General features: G+C 41.2%; 1 protein-coding gene across 2 annotated transcripts in view; it reads left to right on the forward strand.

Moving 5' to 3' along the window:
* The window catches only part of kirrel1b (kirre like nephrin family adhesion molecule 1b), a 96177-nt gene extending 79196 nt beyond the window's left edge, over positions 1-16981 (forward strand). The window contains exons 10-15 of one of the 2 annotated variants that reach the window (XM_037787571.1): positions 1505-1605; positions 4663-4879; positions 6806-6913; positions 9447-9574; positions 10298-10408; positions 11651-16981. In XM_037787571.1, coding sequence (XP_037643499.1) covers positions 1505-1605; positions 4663-4879; positions 6806-6913; positions 9447-9574; positions 10298-10408; positions 11651-12328 — 1343 coding nt within the window. In that variant the 3' untranslated portion in view covers positions 12329-16981. The remainder of the gene's footprint in view (positions 1-1504; positions 1606-4662; positions 4880-6805; positions 6914-9446; positions 9575-10297; positions 10409-11650) is intronic. The other variant, XM_037787573.1, reaches the window with a different exon arrangement.
* Positions 16982-20272: the final 3291 nt, after the last annotated feature.

The following is a 20272-nucleotide window of genomic DNA, read 5'->3' on the forward strand; positions in this document are numbered from 1 at the left end:
TTAAATCATGTTATAGAGGTTGGTGTGACCTGGTCCTATTTTGCCCTAGCCATTCAATGGCTGGCTGTCACCTGTTTTCTTTCAATGGATTCTAGCTTTGAATCATGAGGATGACCTCTTTCTTTAAGCTGTTTCTCACCAGTAAAATGCAAAAATGCTGTATGGGAATACGGAAAATTTATTAGTCAAACATACATTTCCTCAGGTGGACATCTGCTGAAATCAAGGTCCGTCCAACGCATTTTTCCCCTCGCATGAATGTTCCTCAGAGGTGTGCAAGAATTCATAAGAACCCACAAAATCAGGTTTTATAAATTTCTGTGCAACGTTTTCAGATGAAAATCTGTGCTTGTGGGTATGAAACAGCTTTTAATCCCACCCACAAAGCTCTGAATGTCTTTGTTGTTTTTCCAACTGGGAAACAAACATCAATGAGCACAAAACCCTACTGCTTCAAATTGCCGAAAAAAATTATCGCATTATGAAATATAGTATAAAATCTTCTCACTGGTGGTCCCTGGTTACGGTTCTTATAGTAAGGGTTGGTGTGGTAATGACTTTTTGATATGTTATTAATGCTGCATTTCATTCATTTTCATTATTTTATGTCATTATTCTTGTAATGCGTGTAGCTATAAAATGCAGCTTTCACTTAAAGGACCAGTGTGTAACAATTAAGGGCATCTATTGGCAGAAATGGAATATGATATTAATAGGTGTGCTTTCTTTAGTGTATAATCACCTAAATATAAGAGTTGTTGTGTTTTTTTATACCTTAGAATGAGCTGTTTATATCTACATATGGAGCGGGTCCTCTTCACGGACTCCGCCATGTTGCACCTCCATGTTTCTACAGTGGCCTTAAATGGACAAACCAAACTCTGTTAACTTTTCCTGCTTGGGCCGTAGTCGATAACGTTACTTGCTGCCGTCGTCGCTGCTCTCTCTCTCTCTTGCTTCACCACTCACTTCCCACATACACACACATTCTAAGCACTCTACTCTTACAACAACTGGCTCTAAAGAGGGCCATTCACGTTTTCGCGTCAGCCACCATAGCTCTCCGACACGCTTGGCACACGGGAGAAGTTGTAATCTGCAACCTCACCACTAACCGCCAGATCCTACACACTGTTCCTTTGATATTCTATTGCAACCTTGGACAACTTTATAGATACATAACATCAGGTTGTAAATTTCGTCACAGAGGATGGCAAAACATTAAAATATTTTAACTTTGGACAGCAATGCCGTCTACCGTTACCGTTGCAGGTATTGGACTGTCTGACACCTAATTTTACCGTCCTTCCCTCGTCCACTAAAATGATATCCGGTTTGCCGTCTGCCGTCTGCTGTCTGCCTGATTCCATGTGAATGCAGCATAAGTTTAATGCAAGTGTACTTTGATTGAGTACTATGATTTGTTGTAGTAATCCTCTTATGTCTCTATGTCTTCTCCATCTCTCTCTCTCTCTCTCTCTCTCATCCTGCCTCACCCACTCAGGCCCCCCCATCATCTCCAGTGATTCAGTCCAGTACGCTGTCAGAGGGGAGAGAGGAGAGATCAAGTGTTACATCGCAAGCACCCCCCCACCTGATAAGATAGTAAGTCCATCCTTGGAAGTTGTAATCTGCCGCAGAGGAGCTCGACCTTTTTCAGATTGCATCGGCCTCAAACAGAATCCTGATCACAACACATCCTTGTTCCTGCTTAAAACAAAATTATTTCTGCTCTCTAGCTAAACGATTGGCACAAGTGGCATTGTTCTCCAAATGAGTGTGCGAGGACGATCTGTTCCTCCTCTGTGGTGGAAGGTGTGACTCATCAAAAGCAGCTGCTGTAGTGTTTGGTTGATATGAAAGAGGAGACGCGCAGTACTGAAATGTTGGAGTGCAGCAGATAAGATTCATGAAAACAGGAGAACACGGCTTCTAGTGTTACTTATAGTAATAGTTGTTATCTTCACCGTGAAAGTGTCAGTGCAGCGTCCATACCATCTTGATTTCAGTATGAATTGGACCAACCAGGCGAAACCGTTCCAAGTCAGTGGTCCCTTGCAAAGTGGTAACCATCTTTTCTCTATAAGAAAGCGTTCGCACAGATTGCCTCACCAGCAAACTGTAATGGAATATCTTCCCGAATGTGCCGTAACTGCAGAACTGTACGCTGTTTCTTCATTCCTGCCTTTTCTTAAAGTCGCTGAGTACAATACTTGATCAATATAAAAATGTCCGTGCATTATATAAGAAACAAAATGAGCTGTACGGTAGGCCTATGTGATATAAACCTTTTAAAAAAGCGGAAAACACCAGAATGCTCACAAATCACACAAAAAAAGCCAGTAACAACATTTGAGTTTGAAGGCTGGAATGAGTGAGAGAGGGTGTCGGGGTAAAACAGATTGAAATGAGAGGGAGAGAGATGGAGGGAGAGTAAAATTCTGTACCTTTCAGCGTCAATTATCCAATTGTGCAGTGCCGACATGACAGAAATCAGAGCTTTTAGGAAGCTTCAGCCCCCTGCTGCACTGGCAGAGAGCTCAGAGCGTATAATGTGATACGACATTATAGTCTCGGCTTAATGCACAGACACAAGGACTTATAAAATATGGAGTATGATGCTGTGTGTGTGTGTGTGTGTGTGTGTGTGTGTGTGTCTGTGTGTGTGTGTGTAATAGAGGCAATGAGATATTGAGAAAGGGAGACAGAAATACAGACTGAGGTGGTGCAATAAAATCATTGTGAGGAAAAAAGAAAGAAAGTGAAGGATTTTGAGAAGCAGACTGTGGAGACAGAAAAGACGCATTATGTAAGATTGTCTGAGAGAGAGAAAAAAAGCAGAAGATTTGGGTCTTTATTTAATTTCTCCTTCATCCACTCTTGATCATTTCCAATTTTTTTCAAAACCAGGTTAAAAGGTACATTAGCCCAACATATGGCTCTATGTATATTTGATAATGCCATGTTCCATATTTAATACCCTCAAATTTCGACCTCAGCATATTTTAAGTAGAAAAACCTGCTTGAGTTTTTATCGCTCATGTACACATACTGTTCTGATTTATTTGTGAGGAAATTCTTTCTTTCCCAGCCTGAAAACTTTAATTAGGCGCATACTGCACCAGGAGAAAAAAATACATATTTACTAAGGTGTGAGAATATAATTTGTTTTCCTTAGAATGTATTTCCTGCCCAGACTCGCTTTAGTCTCTCTTAACCTTTCTTAACACCAGCCCATCTGTTTGCTGAGTGTTTACTTGTGATTATATATGTGTGTGTTTTAGTGTGTGTAGGTGTGTACACAAGTCTGTTGTGATTAATATTACATAAGATAAGATAAAGTGAAATTAGCATTATTGATCCCTGAGGGGGAACCGGGTGATTGCAGCTGTAAGAAGTGGAGTTTAGATAAAAATCAAACAAATGAAACATATTGGAAATTGCGTCTTCATCGCGCCAGCTCCTATCGGCTTGAAGTTTTTTTCCCCCTGCTGTGTTGATTAGGAACAGATTTATATGTTTGCAAATGTTTTAGTGCGCAGATGTACCCAGCCTTTGATCTTAACTGAATCCTAAATTGATGTACACCTGCTTTACCGTTTTAATGCAATCCCTTTTAAGTGGCAGATCACACAGTGAGGTTGAGAGCAAGTTTTGCCTACAAAGTGCTTTCTAGTGGCCTGTAACATTTGCTCACATATAAGTATAACCTGCACTTTTTAAACACAACTACAGAATGCTTTACAACTCACAAAAGAGACCACAACAGCATGTCAAAAACAATATGAAGGTTACAGTTAGTAAAAATCTCAGATAGATTAATTGTATAATAGTAAATAAAAGAAAGAAAAGAAAAAAGAAAGAAAAAACAACAACAAAGAAGTTTATACCAACTTGGTTGAAGTTACTACGAGGAACTTTCATTTTGTGTTGATTTTGGCGGTCCCTGTGGACAAAACCGGTAGTGTTTCCGAGCACGAGAGTACCACCATCAGAAAAATCATTTTACTGCAGCAGGGTCTGACAGTCTGCGGTTCTCCGATGCCTGCTTTCCATTCAGTGGGCCCAGCAATATGGCCTGGGCCTCCAGCAGCATGGTGTCGGTGTTGACTTCCCAGAGACGAAGCTCTGCTCCTGGCTGGAGGAGGAGCCATCAAGCCCGGAACTCTCCACATCCCGCCGGAGCTCTGACTGCAGGTCAAAGGCGGGAAGCCCCGCTGGAGTCTGAGCTGAGGAAGTTTCTGATGAACCTGCGTGATTTCATCCGACCCATTGGCACTGATGACATGCATTAAGAATAATTATACAGAAATAGCAAATCTTCTCACTGATGGTCTCGTTTGCTTATGTAGGTCATATAGAGGCATCAGCAGGGCCGGTTCTAGCCCTTTTGGTGCCATAGGCAAAATTTGGATTTGAAATTGAAACCGTTTCATTACCAGTTAAAAGTTCCTTGTAGTAACTTTAACCTGAGATACTCAGCAGGGAGTTCCAACCACCTCGTAATCAGGTCAGTTGAGACTCCAGTGTGATCTCACACTACACTGTGGCTCCTAAGGGATTAACATATTTTATGTACATACATTATGCAACAGCTTAGTTGTATTGTACCATCCTCCTCAAATTCCAAAATAATAAATAATCCTAAATTGTGTGTTTCAGGTTTGGGCGTGGAAGGAGAACGTGTGGGAGAAGGAGAAGGGCACCCTGATGGAGAGGTACACCGTGGAGCAGAGTAAACCTCCATCCCAGGGCGGGGCCGTCCTCTCCACCCTCACCATCAACAACGTCATGGAGTCTGACTTCCACTCGCCCTACAACTGCACCGCCTGGAACTCCTTCGGACCCGGGACCATGATCATCACCCTGGAGGAGACGGGTATGGAAAAACTAAAAAAACGCGGAAATAACTGCGTGTCAGTTTCCACTCGTTACATGCATGGTGTCTTTTCAAAATAAACATCCGTGTTCACAGGAAACATACAGTTTCCACTTGTTACATGCATTCAGACTATCTTCAAAATAAACTTCCAATGTAGTTTTACTTAGTATTTAGGCTTATTTACGCAACAAAACTAATTGGTTAGGTTTAGGAAAAGATCGTGGTTTGAGTTCAAATAAGTACGTTTGTTACGTTTAATAACTATGCTTGTTATGTAACTGCCGTTAGTAAAGTACAGAAGTTATGTAACAAAACTGTGGGAGATGAACAGCGGTCTCCTGGCTGAAAGTCCCTCTATATGTTTGACCCATCCAACCTCTGCCACCAACTGACCAATGCAGACTTTCTCACTCTCTATACTACGTCAGCTGCTCTGACCCCTCTAATAATGACACGGATAGGTTTACACTGGAGTTAGCTGAAAGCCCGGACTGTCTGATACAGACGTGAAAGGGTGCCTCAGTGCGTCTGTATCAGACACTGAGGGCCACTGACCAAGCGCCGGCATTTGATGAGTTGGAGTGAGAACAGGTTGGTTTTACAGACATTACTTTTATAATGGCACTCCAAGAGGAACATGCTTTTTGGGGTATAGAGGATATTTATGTTGCAGTACTGCGGTTGGCCACTGGGCCCTTAAAGACCCTTAAAACGTAGCATTGTGTCCCTAAAAGAAAAGCAGAAGAAGACTGCCATGGAAAAAGAGCATGCTTTTTACATTTAAAAAAAAGTCTTTGCAGATATTCTAAAAGAGAGGAAACACATTCAGTGCATTTGCTAAACCTTAAAGTATGCAAGCAAGCACCCAGGTGACGTAATACACAGTCTTCTACTGCAACACGCCAGCAAAAGACAGAGAAGAAGAAATCTTCTACATGAAGCCAGCACACATGGACGTAAACAATGCAGGTTGCAAAACAGTTTTTAAAATCTAATGTTTGGTATCACATGCACAATGGTATCTTAAAGGTCCAGTGTGTAGGATCTGGTGGTATCTAGCGGTGAGGTGAGGAGATTGCAACCAACTGAAGCCTCTCCCGTGTGCCAAGCGTGTTGGAGAGCTACGGTGGCCAACGCGAAAACAGAAAAATGTTCCTCTCTAGAGCCAGTTGTTGTAAGAGTAGCGTAGATCATCTGGAGCAGAGCCAGTGTGTAGAGTGTGTGTCTATGTGGGGAGTGAGCGGTGAGTTTGGTTTGCCCGTTCTTGGCTACTGTAGAAACATGGCGGTGCAACATGGCGGACTCTGTTGAGAGGACCCGCTCCCTATATAGATACAAACGGCTCATTCTAAGGTAACGAAAACACAACAATTCATATTATCAGGTGATTATACACTAAAGAAAACATACTTATTAATATTATATTCCATTTCTGCCAATAGATCCCCCTAAATGTTACATACTGGTCCTTTTCTGTCCCTGAGTAAGATGCTCTTCTTTCTCTTACAAACTGAGGTGCCCTTGAGCAAGATCATTACGCAGTAGCCTCAGCTGGACGACAGATGATCGGTGTTATAAGTCCATTCTGGATGGTAACTCATTTTATTGTGAGGACTCGGTACGTCACATTACATTGAGAAAATGATTTCTTCATGCTCCGTCAGTCTTATCTGGCTCTTATTCTTTCAGCTTTCAAGCTTCAGAAAATCTACCAAAACATCTTGGAGAGAGAGAGAAAGAGCTTTTTTCACCCGTTGTCTGACTTGCATGCTTTATCAACGTATACACAGCCTTCAGAGACTCAATATTAAGCTAGGACACGTGATTTATGCTTAAATGACACAAGATCCGTGCGGGTTTCTGTAACAATGAGGCAGCAGCTGTCCCTCAACCCTGACACCTCTCTGCTTGTGTTTGTTTCAGATATTGTTCCAGTGGGAATTATCGCCGGTGGTACAGTGGGCTCCTCCATTCTGCTGCTCATGTTTCTACTGGCGCTCGCCTTCTTCCTTTACCGCCAACGCAAAGGCAGTGAGTGCAACACAGTGGTTCTCTAATGTGTGTGTGTGTAGTGTATGCGTCTATCAGTCTTTCTTTCATCCACTCACCCTATCTGTCATTCTGCCGCTCCACGTTTGAAGAAAGGAACATATGCCAGCTGTATAGCATTTTATTCAAATGAGATTAATGAATATTCATATAATATGGCAAACTGCCTTAAAACGCCTACTGTACCCTTTTCATTCCACTGACATGGAATTGTATGATTATTTTTTAAATCAATCGTATTTATATGCTGCTTGTACACTGGATAAAGTACATAAATAACAGAGCAGAAAACAAGAGCATTTAACAGTGAATAGTATTTAGTTTATGAATTCCTATATGTTATTTCTACAGCCGACGGCAATCCACTTAGCATTTATAAGCCCAAGCCACACTTCTTGCAAAGCAGAGAGCTAAGAACATGTGGTGTCTTTAAGTTGTTTCATTTTGAGCTGCTCCACAGCAAATAAAGAATTGGGAAAGACAATGAAGGTGACTGGCAGAGTCCCCGGAGGGATTTTCTGGGGATAAGAGTATATTTTCTGGTTCAGAGCTGATAACACCACTACAGAAAAGATACCGTTTGGAAATAGAAACTCAAACAAACATCGTTGTGGCTCCAGATAAGCTGTCTCTCATTTGCTGTGAGACGCTGCAGCTCAAGACTTCACAGATTTAAATCTTTACTTTTAATGTCTCTGCTTTGGGAAGAGAGAGTTGTTCATGTTGACAAATATTGACTGCTCTGTGCTGGTGATATATATATGGATTAAAATGAGTAGTTTTATCATTTCAGAATCAGAATCCGGTTTATTGCCAAGAGGTTTCAGGTACAAGGAATTTGCTTTGGTGTATCGGCGCATAACATAAACATAGATAAAGATAGTAAGAGAAAAATTTAATTAATACAAAAATCAAGAAACATAAATACAGAGTAGAAGAAAATAAAAATAAAAATACAAGAAATACTGTAAAAATATGTACATTATATCTGAATTAAAATGAAAGCTGCATAGAAAAAAATAGCAATGAAAATATGAAAAAATACTATAAAAATATGTACAATATATCTACATTAAAATGAATTGCTGTGCAGGTGACACAAGGCAATGTTAAACATAGAAATAGGCACGTGTTATAGGCCCGAAATTATTGCTTTGATAAAGAGTAGAAGACTGTCCTATCCTATTGTACATAGCTAACCTAACTTAAAACCTTTTAATGAAATGACATGAAATGTGTTTAATCTCTTAAATATGTGCATATTTAACCTTGTGCTGTTGTAGCCCTCATGTTAATTCGACAACTCTCAATTCAGACGTGAGTCACGTTGGAAGTGTTTCGGAAATCTTACGAGGTCATACAGTAATAAGATCGCCATCGTGACTTTTATGTGAAAATAACTCTGGGGTTTATTTAAATATGAGACGGACGTATATTTGCCAGCACATTTATGTACAGTAACAAGGTACTTAAAATGCTGAAGATAAACCTTTTTTCGCTCAGAAGAATCAATCTTTCTGAAAACAAACAAATTAAGAGAAAACTGGAATAAATGTTAACTGAGCATTTTTCACCACCTTCTGCTCAGCAACTAAGAAGATGTATTTAAATGTTGAGGAGACTAGACAGTTCAGTACCTTAGTGGTTCTCAAACTTTTTCAATAATGCATCTCCTCTGAAATATTTCAGGGTGCAAAACGTAACTGAACAGATTGTGTTTGTTGCGGCAGTTGACAGTTTACAGCAGTTAACTATTGCATTGAAAATAGCAAAATTTAATATAGAGTGTGGTTTATCAAACTTACATTTACATGTTTTATTGAACTTATTATGGTATAATTATTTCAGGAATTATGCACAACTGATATTTTTTAAATTAACATTTTTGAAAATCTCACGTACCTCTTGCAGTACTCCAAAGTACCCGTAGGGGTACTCACACCCCCATTTGATAAACACAATATTTTGTATAATATCTGAGTGATAAAGTACTCAGATATTTTGCTGTCATTTGAGACAAAATTGCCTTATGCAGCATTAAAGTTAACTAAGTTTTTGTTTCTAGAAAATAAGAGTCCCAACATGTCTTTTTGAAATCGCCTCTAGGAGTCACCAACAATGTCAGATATTTAGAAATCCTACACACACAGGAGCTTTAAACTACATAAAATACCATGAAAAGAATATTGGCCTTCAGTCCAAGTCAAATATGTGACTTAAAAGAAATAATCAACATCAATCTTTCTGACAGAAAGATCTACTACAAAATATTCATCTTCATTTTCAACCTTTGTAACCTCGAAGAGGATATTTATGCCAAAGGAATGGACAGTTTTCTGGCACCTTGTTCCCTCACGGTGAATACTGGAGAAAATAAAATAGACAAGGCAAATAATGGACCAGATTACAACAGCATTAAATAGAATGAAGTGTTGCTGTTTTTTTTGCTTTTTTAAAATAAATCAATAATTTATTTTGACCCAGAATATGACCGCAGGTTGTGTTTTTCTTACAGGTCGCCGGGCTGTCACCCTCGGTAAGCCAGACATCAAGGTAGAGACAGTCAACAAAGAGACCCACAGCCTGGAGGAGGAGGCGGCCGACGTCTCCACGGCAACCCGGATGGTCAAGGCCATGTACTCCGTGAGTAGACACCCATCTGAGTCACCGGGGGCCATGGAGAGGAGGCGTATGGGTCAATGGGCTTAAATGTACGGATACACCGACACAACAGGCGACATGGCAGGAGAGGCACACACACACACACACACACACACAGTAAAACAGACACTCGCCCAAGGCTTGCCTGCAAATTCACACACACAAAAATACCTCAAAAATATGCACACAAACACACACACTCGACCCAAAATCAAGAAAGCACATACTGTACTGTACATACACACAGATGAAGGGAAAAACAAAGATGGACATAAAAGCGCATATACACATGCACACACTTTATAAAGTGTTACTTACACTTATATTTTAAGTACGATTCATGCACAAACAATCTTGCAAATACACAAAAACACACACTTTAAATTGCAGACAGAAACAACGGACATGAACACGCACACACACACACACACACACACCGCACTCTCACTTTAACATTGTCTTCCTTTTAGAAAAGCGTTTGGCCCTGGAGGTTTTGGAGAATCTGATCGGCGAGGCTCCTTTGGAGCGGTTTTAAAGTTCGGTCCAAAATCTTTTTTTTTCCATCAACTAGCCGTTTCTCGTCTTCCACTCTCTTGGGATGAAAAAGCTGAAACTCTGTTTTCCTCTCCCCTCCCTCTCTTCCTCCTCCTTTCCTTTCTCACCCTCCCTCTTTCCGTGTGTGTGTTTCGTTGTTTGATGGTTTAGTTTCTGCCCTCTGTTTCCCTCTCTCCCTCCACTCAGCCATTCAAAGACGACATGGACCTGAAGCAGGATATCCGGAGCGAGAGCGACACCAGGGAGGAGTACGAGCTCAAGGTGAGGTGGCCAGTCGATCACAGAAACATTTTAGCATTTTGACTCTGGATGGGGTTTTTGTTGGCAGCATCTTGAACATTATGTCCTGCATGGTGCACACAGACACTTCATATGTCATGAACTTTGTGGTCATATCCATCAATTACAAGTTCCTACTTTTTCCTCAGGTTGCAGTTATAAGCTTGGTTTTCATAACAATACCACTTTTTTTCACAATCTGTGCCACTGAAGTTCACAAAAACAGATGTTGGTGATTCTTAATGCATCATTTGCAGGATTCTGCTCGGTTAAATCTCTTTAAAATTGAAATCTCTCAAAACCTTGTGTTATGAGGTTTTAGTTCTCAGTACCACAAACTAACTAAAGGAAACAAACTGTTTCAAACATTGTTAGTGTACAACCACCCTAGTAGAACTTTTATTCCAGAGTTAGCTATTGCTCAGGTGATCTTCCTGTCACCTTGTATTGGAAACCTGGATTGTCACGATGTCACAAGATCAGACGAGAATCTCGTGTCCAGCGAGCCGGAGCACGGACCAATCAGCGTCCTGTGATGAGCTACTGGCAGCTACGGGCGTTGCTTAGGTTTGTTTGATACCATAGTGTTAGGCGACGTGGAAAGGCAACTGTTGGTTCTAAACAATATTGGGAGCTCCTGAAGAGGTTAGCGTTGATGCTGCAATAGCATCAGTTCTATCAGAACTGGAGAGTATTTCTTCATTGAAAGAAGAACAAAGTACGGCACTGAAGGCGATGTTTTCACTCTTCTCCCGACTGGCTTCAGCAAGACTTTGATTGACAGATGGTTCATTTGATCACCTGCCAAGTATTTTTTGAAAGTGCCTGCCCTTTTCCAAACAGCCTCCAATGACGGCTTCTCAGATGGTTCTGTGTAACAAACCAACTGGCGGGTGTCAGGTTATTGAAAAACCATTATTTATCCTGGTAAAATGAAGTTGCATCATTATGTGTCGTGTTCATACACATACTGTACGCTGCATCGCTCACACACCATGACATTTTTGAACATAGCATGAGCACGCCACCAACTGCACTTCACCGACGTCACCAATCATATCAGCCTGTAATGTGACTGATAATACAGTACATATAATATGAGACATACAAGTATGTAACATGGTATAATACAAGCACAGACCAGATGTTTAGGTGCCTTAACCATTTAGCCCAGTGTTGTTGCTTCTTATAATGTCAAACTAATATTCTCCCCTCTGATCACAGGATCCAACCAACGGATACTACAACGTCCGAGCCACCACCCATGATGAGGCGCGCCCCCAGTCCCGTGCCATCCACTACCAGGGCGAGTTCCGCTCCCCGAACCCCAACAGCGGACCAGCTGGTGCCACTTCCAGCGGAGCCCCAGCCGGCGCCATCGGTGCTGTTCCCCCCAGTGCGGTGCCAGGCTCAAGGGCGGGCTGCTACGACCCCCGCCCACCTTCCAGGATGTCTCATGCCACCTACGCCCAGTTCAACACCTTCACCAGGGTGGCGCAGAGCCAGCAAGCACCTCCCAATCCAGCTCTTCAATCGCCTGGAGATTACCCCGGAGACTGCGGCCTGCTGGACAGCACAACCCAGCTGTCCTATGACAACTACGGATACCCCTCCCAGTATCCCAGCTACCGCATGGGCTTTGCTCCACCCATAGAGGAAGGGCCAGCCTATGAGATGTATCCAACAGGACAAGGGACCGGGCCGGGGCCGGGGCCAGGTCCAGGTCCAGGGCCAGGACCGGGACCAGGACCAGGACCAGGACCAGGGCCAGGGCCAGGGCCGGGACAACAGAGTCCTGAAACAGGGCTGGGGCAGTATGGAACCTCCACCCGCTTCTCATATTCGTCTCCGCCCTCTGACTATTCCCAAAGACACACACAGCGGATGCAGACTCATGTTTGAGAAACACACATACACACTCTTTGACTTGCTTTTTGCAGCTGCAGTACTTATTACACATAAAACATAAACATACATAAATATAAAAAAAGATACATAAACATTCAAAAATCCATTTTCTGTTTCTCTAGCATCCAGTGCATGGAATTTGGTTCATTTTCTGAACCAATGAAACAGCAGTTAGCAGCATCACATATAATAGTTAGCAGCAATACATACGACACATGCAAAGCGACCTTCACCGACATTTGCGCAGACCTTCTGTTGCATGCAGTGTTGATGCTCCAACAAAGTAACAGCGAGAGCCACAATCAAGAGAAAAGAGGCAAAAAGAGAAGAAGAGCACTTTGAAGAAACTGAAGAAGAAGAGCGCCAGGAGCTTAAGGAGGAGCAGCGGAACCGTTTTCTTCCTGCAATCCTCATCTTGCTCTTGGATCATCTCCCTGCATCACACTCTCCTCCTCCCACCCCATCTCTGTAAATAAGTGCAAATGGAGATCTGGGTCCTTTTAAAGTTATTTCCTTGAACAAACTTATACAGTGTGATGCAGTACAGTGACCCACAGTAAACCTCCTTGCATTTTCTGACTCTCACATATTGCAAAAAATACACACATACACACAGATCTTTAAAGACCTATTTGTTTCGATGTATTGCAGCAACGGGGCAGCTTGGACTATAAATATATTTGGCACTTTTTGATCCCTTTTTCCTCACTTAAACCTGCCCAGTGGCCATTGCTTACAAGATCTACCTTGATTTAAGTGGGACCGAGCGTCTTAAAGTGGTACAGTTAGTGACCAGAGTGCCAATGTTCATGTGCCAACACACACAAACTATAAAGGTGTGTCTTCTTTTGTAAAGAGCGGACAATGAGGTGGTCTGGACAAAGAGGGTTTTGTACATGCCACATCTGAGAGGAAAGGAAAGGAGTGGTAGCAAGCGTCTCTATATGCTCATCATCCTCCTCATCTCTCATTTTTTAATCATCATGATACATTTCTATACTTAACATTTCACTCGAGGTCAATGCTGTATATACAGTATTTGTGAAACGAGGTGTGGCGGAAGCGCTTTTTCATTCAATGAATTTCTGCAATTTGTACAAAAAGATACCTCCCCTACCCTCAAGTGTCAAAAAGTATTTGTTTCTCTCACTTGCACAGTAGAATAGATTTTTTTTTCCATATTTATACCGAAACGTATGAAAAAAAAATGGCATTCAGAAACATTTTATAGTATTTTTATAAGGAGTTGTGGACCAAAGGTTCAGCGTTTTGGGTGAAACTCACTTTTTAATGTGTATGTGGCGACGTGATCGTTATTGGAAACGTTTTGAGTTTCTTTAAAAAAAAGCGATGGATGATGTTTTTCAAAGTGGATGTTGTTGTAGAATTAAATTAGAAAATTTGAAGAGCTTCATTCCAAAAATGAGAAATATCCAGCAAGGGCAAATCTGTTTGGTGGATTTCTCTGTTTGGTGTGAAACTCTTTCCTTGACTTCCAGTCTTCTGACTGGACTGCCTTTTTCAAACGTCGACGACATTCAAAATAATGGATGGAGAACAAGCAGCTGCTCACTTTGAGCGGTGCTGCTCACTTTGAAAGCAATGAGAAGGTTCAAGTGTAGTCTAACATATCAACCTGAAGGTACAGAGGGTTCTATCTAGCTCATAAGGTACTTTGTACATTTATATGTAAGTATACTGGTTTCTTCACTGCAACAGAAAATTTGGTGGTATTTTATGTCAGAGATTTTTCCGTTGTATTGTGTCAGCTTTGGTACGTATGATTGGCCTTGAACCACACAGGTTTATAATAATCAGCGTTTAAAATGTTACTACTAACCTCTACTGACGCCGCTACTGTACAAGTCCCATGTTTTAATGCATCTCCGCTGTCCCACTACCAAATTATTTTCCACCAAGAGAGAAAATCAGTTTGTTTGTCTGGTAAGACCTTGCAGAGTCTGCAGGAGTAGTTTTGCTTACTTACCCAACACCAACAAGTCCAAATTCACACTATGATCACCTTATAAAAGCAGTGTGGATTGTACCGGTCTACTGTAGCAGTTGAGTGCAGTTGCAAAGTTGCAACCATCAAATGACATACTGTTTTTTCTTTTTCTATTGGCTGTTGATGAGCAGTGAGCACAGATTAGGCCAATTTATATGTGAGATATTTCTCCGGACGTTTGCCTCTGCAGGAAATAATTTGACTTTCAGCCCCTTACTTATACATTTGCTCACAGTGTGAACATAGCACTGAAAACATTTGTCTAAAGCAGCTACGTTTGTGTGCCATTAAGTTCCCACCGGTTGTAGAACTGCTTCATGTTTGCACACTGAGCTTCCCACGTGAGATTGGATTGAACTCTTCATCGTGCCATCACACGTCTTCACCTTTTACGGTGACAATGTGTTGATTAGCCCCTACAGCAGCAGCTGTTTACTTTATACTGAGCTTGAAATTATAAGGTTCTATCGCTAATGCAACTTTCCTTCAGTTTTCATTCTTTAAAGGTGCAGTGTGTAGGATCTGCTGGCATCTATTGATGAGGTTGCAGATAGCAACCAAGTGAAACGTGTGCCAAATTTGTAGGAGAACTACCGTGGCCGACACAAAAAAGTGAAAACACGAATGGCCCTCTCTAGAGCCAGAGTTTGGTTTGTCCATTTTTGGTTTGGTTTGGGCCACTGTAGAAACATGGCGGCCGACTCCGTAAAGAGGACCCTCTCGGTATGTCGATATAGGCGGCTCATTGAGGTAACGAAAACACAATGATTCATATTTTCAAGTGATTATACACTAAAGAAAACATACTTAGTAATATCATATTCCATTTCTGCCAATAGATTCCCCCGAAATGCTGCACACTGTTCCTTTAATGGACTTTAAATAATACATGACTCTTTTAAACTTGTTTTGGCAACCGCCAGGAATTGCTTCGACATTTTCTTGATGTTTGACCTTTTCTTTAAGGGCACTTATGCTTTATTGAATAGTCAAAGTAAAGAGGGGCCTTATGCAATGAAGAGCCACCCTCCTGTATCTCTACCATACATTTTTGAGCACCTAAAAATAATAGCAGATGAGACGGTGATTTACAAAAGACCAGGGGTTGCAAAGTGAAGCCAGATATCTCAGCACCTCTAGAGGTAATCAATGAGTCTTTATACTTATCAGCCACGCTATCAACCCTTCACAGATACAGTATATTATGGTAATTCTGTGCTAAGGGGCAGTAAAAATTGTATTTATTACCCCTATTTTGAATAAACACTTTCAGAAAGAAAAGCGCAGGCACGCCATGTCTGATTAGAATATCAGATGGAACCTTGTAGCTCCAAGGTCACTATATAAACCATTTCAGTAGTTATGGAGAGAAGAACGGCAGATGGAGCACCCTTTTAAATTTATATGGTCATCACAGCCTTGGTACTGCATACTATTACCTCTTTACTACCTTTTTACAGAGTTGTAGCTGTGCAGTATTTTGCATCTGACTTGAAATGTCGTTATGACCTTGTGTAGAATGAGTAAATTTGACACGGAGGAGTTACTGAGGCCAACAAATACACAGCTAGGCCATCCAGGTACTTAGTCGTTACCTTTGTTGACAGTGGGGACGTATAAATATGTAAAAGACAGAAAGCCAAAAATGCAAAACAGATGTTTAGATTTGGTTCAGCGCTGACAAAGGTATGCAGTTTAGAAGGGGAATCTGGAAGTGTTTACTCCACTAAGTTGTTATTTCATGTCTTTTCCCCTCTTCTCCATATGTACCTCTCACCGCGGTGTGTACTGATACGCTTTACTCTCTCCCCCGTGTCATTTTAACAGCCACCTACCAGCTTCCAAATTTAGAAGTTGAACCTGTCTTCATGAAAAAAAAAAAAGGAAACATCACAACATAGCAAACCCTCCTCTCATTGCTTTCTTCCAAATTCCCTTCAAGCTGATTACATATGGAGTAGGTATAGCAAACTTAGCTTGCATTAATGTGTGTATGTTGGGGGGTAGGGAGTCTGTGTTTAGAGAATATATAGCTTCATGAGCTCATGACATCATCCTCATTTATTTCTCTCTGAAAATCAGTATTTTAAATTGTATTTTCTTGGTATTACTTTGTGGTGTTACCTCACCAGTGGAAGAAATGACTGTGGTCAAAAGTGTGTGTAAACTTTTTATATACATGCAGTATTTTATTTCATTTTGTATGCATCGAATAGGGGGGTTCGGATTAATCAACCCAGCAAAAAAGAGAGGGCATGTGTGTGTCTGTGGCCAAAATGACTGCTCAGCCAGGCCACAAATAGCCAAAACTCTGTCTCAACTAGGCCAACCCAGGCTAGAACCAGGCCAGACCCACAGTTAACTGCTCTGTTCCATGCTGTGCTGTGCTGCGCCATTCCTGGCCAAGACTGACTCGAGTGGCTCGGTGTCCATTTTTACCTTGTGGAGTCTTCAGTGAGTGCCAAAAGACTGTGCAAAAAAATGAACTGAGCAGACAAACAAATGCAGCAGCCATTTGTGTTTCTCGTGTTTATGTGTATGTACGCTCATGGGTGACTGTGTATGTGTGTGTGTGTGTGTGTGCGCTACCTGTTTGTATCTCCATACATGCACATGCACTGCATGTGTCCATCTGTGAACATGCATGTGTGTATGTGTGTGTGCAGCCTGTAACACCAGTGTGTTTTCACGCCATTATAAATGTGTTAGTACCACTGGACTGTAGAAATTAGGGTTTGACTGATTGTTTGGGGCAAATATCAGATATTATCAGCATATTTCTTCAATATTTTGCGAAAAATTTTGATTTTTCCAAGCAACCAATACCACAGCTTCCACATCAACTAAAAATGACCAACGTATCCTCATACAACAATTCGTATGTCATCTTACTAAAAGTTATTTTTCGTACGTTTTCCTACAAATGTCCAGCAACACGAGCGATCAGTGCACCTGCGCAAGCCTCTGAAGTGCAGAACTTGTTTAGGCAACAAAACTATTTGGTTAGGTTTCCAAAAAAGATTTTGATTTGGGTTAAAATACCTACGGAAGTGGCGTAACTTAAGTACGGAAGTTAGGTGACAAATAAATCAACGTTGACTTCTGGTTTCACACGGGACAGAAACAGCGATCTGCTAGGTGAAAGTCCTGTGTTTTTGGACCCATCCATTCACCCCGACCTCACCCTACATGGGGATGACGCTCTTTATAGTACGTAACAAATTGATTAAGTTGGTTGAATATGAATTATAATGCATTACTTTTTGTAGGTATAGCTACGAACTGTATATGAGAACAGCCTGAAATGATGTAGGAGGGACAGGATACAGCACTCGCGACTGATGGTTAGGACAAAACAAAAATAACCCTGACTCTTAAGCAAAGATCGGCCAACATTACCACGATGTCAGACTGAATAAAGAAGTGAAACGTAATGCTAATTCAGTCTGATTAACATGCAAGTGAACAGAAATACTTGTTGCTCTCCTTTTGTTGCTATACTGGCCTCTTTGCTGCCCTTTGTGGTAGATAAACATCTTATTTTGAACACCGGGAACTGTATTATCAAAATGCACTTGCTGAGACCACAAATCTAGCGTGACTAAAATCTGAAGGATTATAACTTTAATCTGCCTTAAAAAGCTGCAAAACCTAAACAGAATTTCATCTATATTTTATTGTCAACTGGCACTTTAAAGGCATTTCCACCATGTCAAGGAGATTCAGTTGGAAACGCTGTATATTTGCCATATTTGAAGGTGTTAAATATTGTTGGAAAAGAAGAAGTATCAGTCAAACCCTAGTATAAAGCAGGACAGCTGGTAAGACAGAGTGAAGGAGACATTGCGTGGCCTTAGGACACGAGGAAGGAGCCGAGCTCATCCCTCATCCAGCTGCTGAGCCTGTCTGCTCTCTGAAACAGCTGCACGAGTGAACAGGATTAATTGATGTTCAGCTTGGTATCGCTAAGCATATGAAGACGATGATCAGTACAGTGAGAAGGATTCCATATTGCACTTGAAAATGTTTGAAGTGGAGTTGTGCATGTGGCTGAGAGAGGGACAGTTTAGGTGTTCATATAAGCATATATTCTCCATATTCCAACTCTTTATTTTTATCCCTATATATTGTTCATGTGTATTATGTTCATGTTGGGTTTGAGTACTTGTTTATCCCATTTATTCCAGACAAAACTGTACAAAACATACAATATATTATTGAATTTTATTTTATTTTCATGTTTGATTTCTGTTTTTCTTTTTTTTTTTCAAATTGTAATTATTTTTCCACAGTATTACAGAAAATAAAAAAGACGCAGCCTTTCATAAATACAGCAGCAAAGGGTCCTTTATTTTGTATTTATTTATTATGCTGAAACCTAGTTTACAGAGAGTTAATTTTATTAAATTATATTTTGTATTTTTAGAAATGAGGCTCCAGGATGTGGCTTAAAATAATGTTTCAGCTCTTTGAATGAAGTTTGCATATCGCACATACTGCTGTTTATTTAGGTCAAACTATGAATGACTGAGCCCAAACAGTTGTTATGACAGTTTCTCAGCTAAAGTAAGTAAGTAAGTGTGTGTCTATGTATAGCACACATGCACAAGGGCATGTAGAGTGTTTACCTGAATGTGAGCGTGACAGTGGAGCTCGGAGCATGACGCCAAGACAAACTGCAGAGCCTCTCTTCTTATTTAAAACTAATTTCTGTTCTGACCTCCTCTTCTCCCCTTGTGACGCCCCTCTCCTTGTTTGGAGGCTGCCCTGGCCAACCTCAGCAGGCAGTTGGCTGATGAGGGAGGGTCGTCAGCTTGATTGAGCTCACCTGTGCCTCCCAGGCTATAAATGCTGCCCCAGTGTTAATTCTCACTCTCTAATCCTACAGACACATCCACCTGGCATCACCTTTGTTTGGTTCTGCATCTTGAACACCTCCACAGCACATATGCCACACATTCTTGCACTACATTCATATGCTGATTTTGCTGATTTGCACACTCCATTTAAGGTAACCTTAATTTAATAAAAAAAAGTTTGGTTTCATGTATAACCTTACGTGGACTCCCTTTTTGTCACATTCCCTGAGCCAGTTTGTGACAAATGGGGGCTCGTCCGGGATCCCAACCCATTTGGTAATGATAAATCTAACCTTAGTGTGACCAAGGAGGCTTTATTATTATGGCTGACCAATCTGGTTTGTCATCCTTGTGGTTTGTTGTTGCTAAATTGAGGCTAAGCACATTTTATGAGTACAGATTTAAGTGCCTTTGGTATTTAGCATTGTGACTAGATTTTTGGGAGTAGATTTTTGGGAGTATCTCGCAAGGCTTTCTTGTCCTGTTCTGTCTGGTTAACTGTGGTTACTTTTGTGGAGTTTGTTTTTGGTGGATGTTGGAAGAGAGTAGTATTTGACCCCACGTTGTTAAGTTTGCAAACCCATTTATTTGAGCTTTAATAAGCATTTGCTTTGAGAGTATAGCTGCATTAGTTTGGAGGAGCCATGCATCCCCTTTGTAGGCTGAAGTGGTTAATCTCAACAGGAGACCAATCAGTTTGTTGTTTTCACTTAGTTTGGTGGAGAACGTGGGTGAAGATATGGGTGAAGCCAATGTCTTGGCAGCATTTCCCTGGTTGCTGGAGGGTTGCCAGCTTCTGGTTGCTTTTCGGTTCCGATGGAATTGGTGCATAAGTACCCACCACAAGTATCTATCTGAAGACCAGGGTTGAGACTAGTTAGCTAGTACGTTGACTAGTTAGATGGGCTGGGGAGCTTGGGCTCTGTGGTGGCTCTTTGGATTTTATCATTGCACGTTTCAATACTTGTTTTTGTTGGGGGGGGGTTTAACTTTAAAATACTGTACAATGGCTAGGATTGTGAGATAGATCAGTGTCCTTTGTCGGGTCTTATGTATGTGCTAACTTGCTTG

The sequence above is a fragment of the Sebastes umbrosus genome, chromosome 12 (genome assembly GCF_015220745.1).
Source record: "Sebastes umbrosus isolate fSebUmb1 chromosome 12, fSebUmb1.pri, whole genome shotgun sequence".
NCBI lineage: Eukaryota > Metazoa > Chordata > Actinopteri > Perciformes > Sebastidae > Sebastes > Sebastes umbrosus.